This window comes from Nannochloropsis gaditana, assembly GCF_000240725.1.
Source record: "Nannochloropsis gaditana CCMP526 unplaced genomic scaffold scaffold284, whole genome shotgun sequence".
NCBI classification, from domain to species: Eukaryota; class Eustigmatophyceae; order Eustigmatales; family Monodopsidaceae; genus Microchloropsis; species Microchloropsis gaditana.
Genome location: NW_005803669.1, coordinates 31080 through 32732, shown reverse-complemented (window position 1 = coordinate 32732; position 1653 = coordinate 31080). Strand labels below are relative to the sequence as shown.

The window sequence follows — 1653 nt, the reverse complement described above, 5'->3', positions numbered from 1 at the left end:
GGAGGGAGGGAGGGCGTACCGGAGACTGCGGGGACACTCAGGCGGAGGACGTGGCTTTAGAACTTCAAGAGAGCAAGTGGATGCACCTATGCTTACTTTTAATAATTATCCTGTTTTTGTAAAATGAAGGGTAGCGAGAGCGGTTGGAGGCATGCCTGGTTACGTTGAAGGGAGCGTGATTGAGAAAAGGATTCAAAGCACGTTGACACCCCAACGGCGATTCCCTCCTCCCACAAAGCATCCAAGCATTCCCTTTTTTTCAATGTCAATTCGTCCTCCCTCCCTTTCCCTCAAAGCATCCAAGCATGCCCTTTTTTTCAATGTCAATTCGTCCTCCCTCCCTTTCCCTCCGACGCGCCTGGGACTCCTCACCCCCTCCCCACCTTGTCCGTGACTTACGACCCGCGACACGAATGATTGAGAGGGACGTCCTTCCTGCCTACCTGGAGGGCCTTCTCCTTCACAGGCCTCGGGGCGTGAGGGAATACTTTGATTAATTTGGTGCGAATGATTGATTGGGATGAGGAGCCGGTGCCTTTCGAGTCTCGACGGGACCCTAGGAAGAGGACAGGTGGGGAAAAAAAGGCGTGAAAAACCACACAGACAACTGAAATTATGCACCCATTGCCCATCAAGGTGTGTCAAGGGCGGTACGACGACGCGCTGTCCCCCTCGCAGGGGGTTTGGCACCGTAAATACAGTAAAAAGATGTTTTCATCATCACGGAGACCCAGCACATTGAAGTCTCGACGTCTGATTCGTGACAATCCGGGCCAGAGGCTGCCGTCGTCCTCCCCCTCCCTTTCAAACACCGGCGTGCTTCGCAACGGCACATTTCAAGGAACCAGGCACAGGCACGGTGCATGGGTGGTACGCAAGGCGGTGGAAGGAAACAAAGGTAATCGAGAAAAAGCATTCTCGATCTGATAGAGCCCCGAGAAGAGGAGGGGGAGGCAATGATTCATAGACGCATCCACCAGCACTTCTCCCCACTTCCAAAATCATGACACGCGTCCACCGTCGATGAAACACGCGTGCAACAGCACGTGAGGCGGTTGGGGCCTCCAAGAACGCTGAATTTGTGGTTTTAAAAAGGGTATTAAAGAACCCTCCTCCCTTGGGGGGGGAATCGCGGCTGCAGCGAGCGGTATGCTGAAGCGTCAGAGCGCCAAGAAAAAATAGCCCACATGTGTTTTCCAGCCCTCCGCGGGGCAGGTGGCCATGCGGGTGCGACGTCTGATGAGAGGCAAAGCGTGGTGTGACGGGTGGCGTAGCTGTGGTTGGATTTTTCGGAGCCACAAGGGGGGAGGGAGGGGGCGTCAGGGCAGTGGTGGGTGGTGGGAAAAGAAAAAGTGGTTGCCCAGAGCAAGCGACGAGTCAAATACCTGTATATCCCACGAAAAATAGAGGGGTTGACGCGGGCGGTGATGGCGAGTGCCATGCCATGCATCGGGCGGGGGAGGACTCGTGTCGTTGATGTTGGTGTGTAATGATGCATTGCAATATCAGGCATCATCCCTATTCATGCGGCATACGGGCAAGTTGTGTCCGTGGTCGAGACATGCCGGGCACGCGTGGCAAGCGCCACAGCACCCTCCCACATCATAAAGACGTCGAAGAACGCGTGATTTTGCGAATGTGGAATGTTTCTGC

General features: G+C 54.7%; 1 protein-coding gene across 1 annotated transcript; it reads right to left on the bottom strand.

The window, feature by feature from the left end:
* On the bottom strand, positions 1-554 carry NGA_0098700 (uncharacterized protein; the record flags this gene model as incomplete). The annotated part of the gene is made up of 2 exons (XM_005855123.1): positions 1-110; positions 444-554. Coding segments are annotated over 2 exons (123 nt in total), but the record flags the coding sequence as incomplete, so codon positions are not given.
* Between the last annotated feature and the right edge of the window lie 1099 nt (positions 555-1653).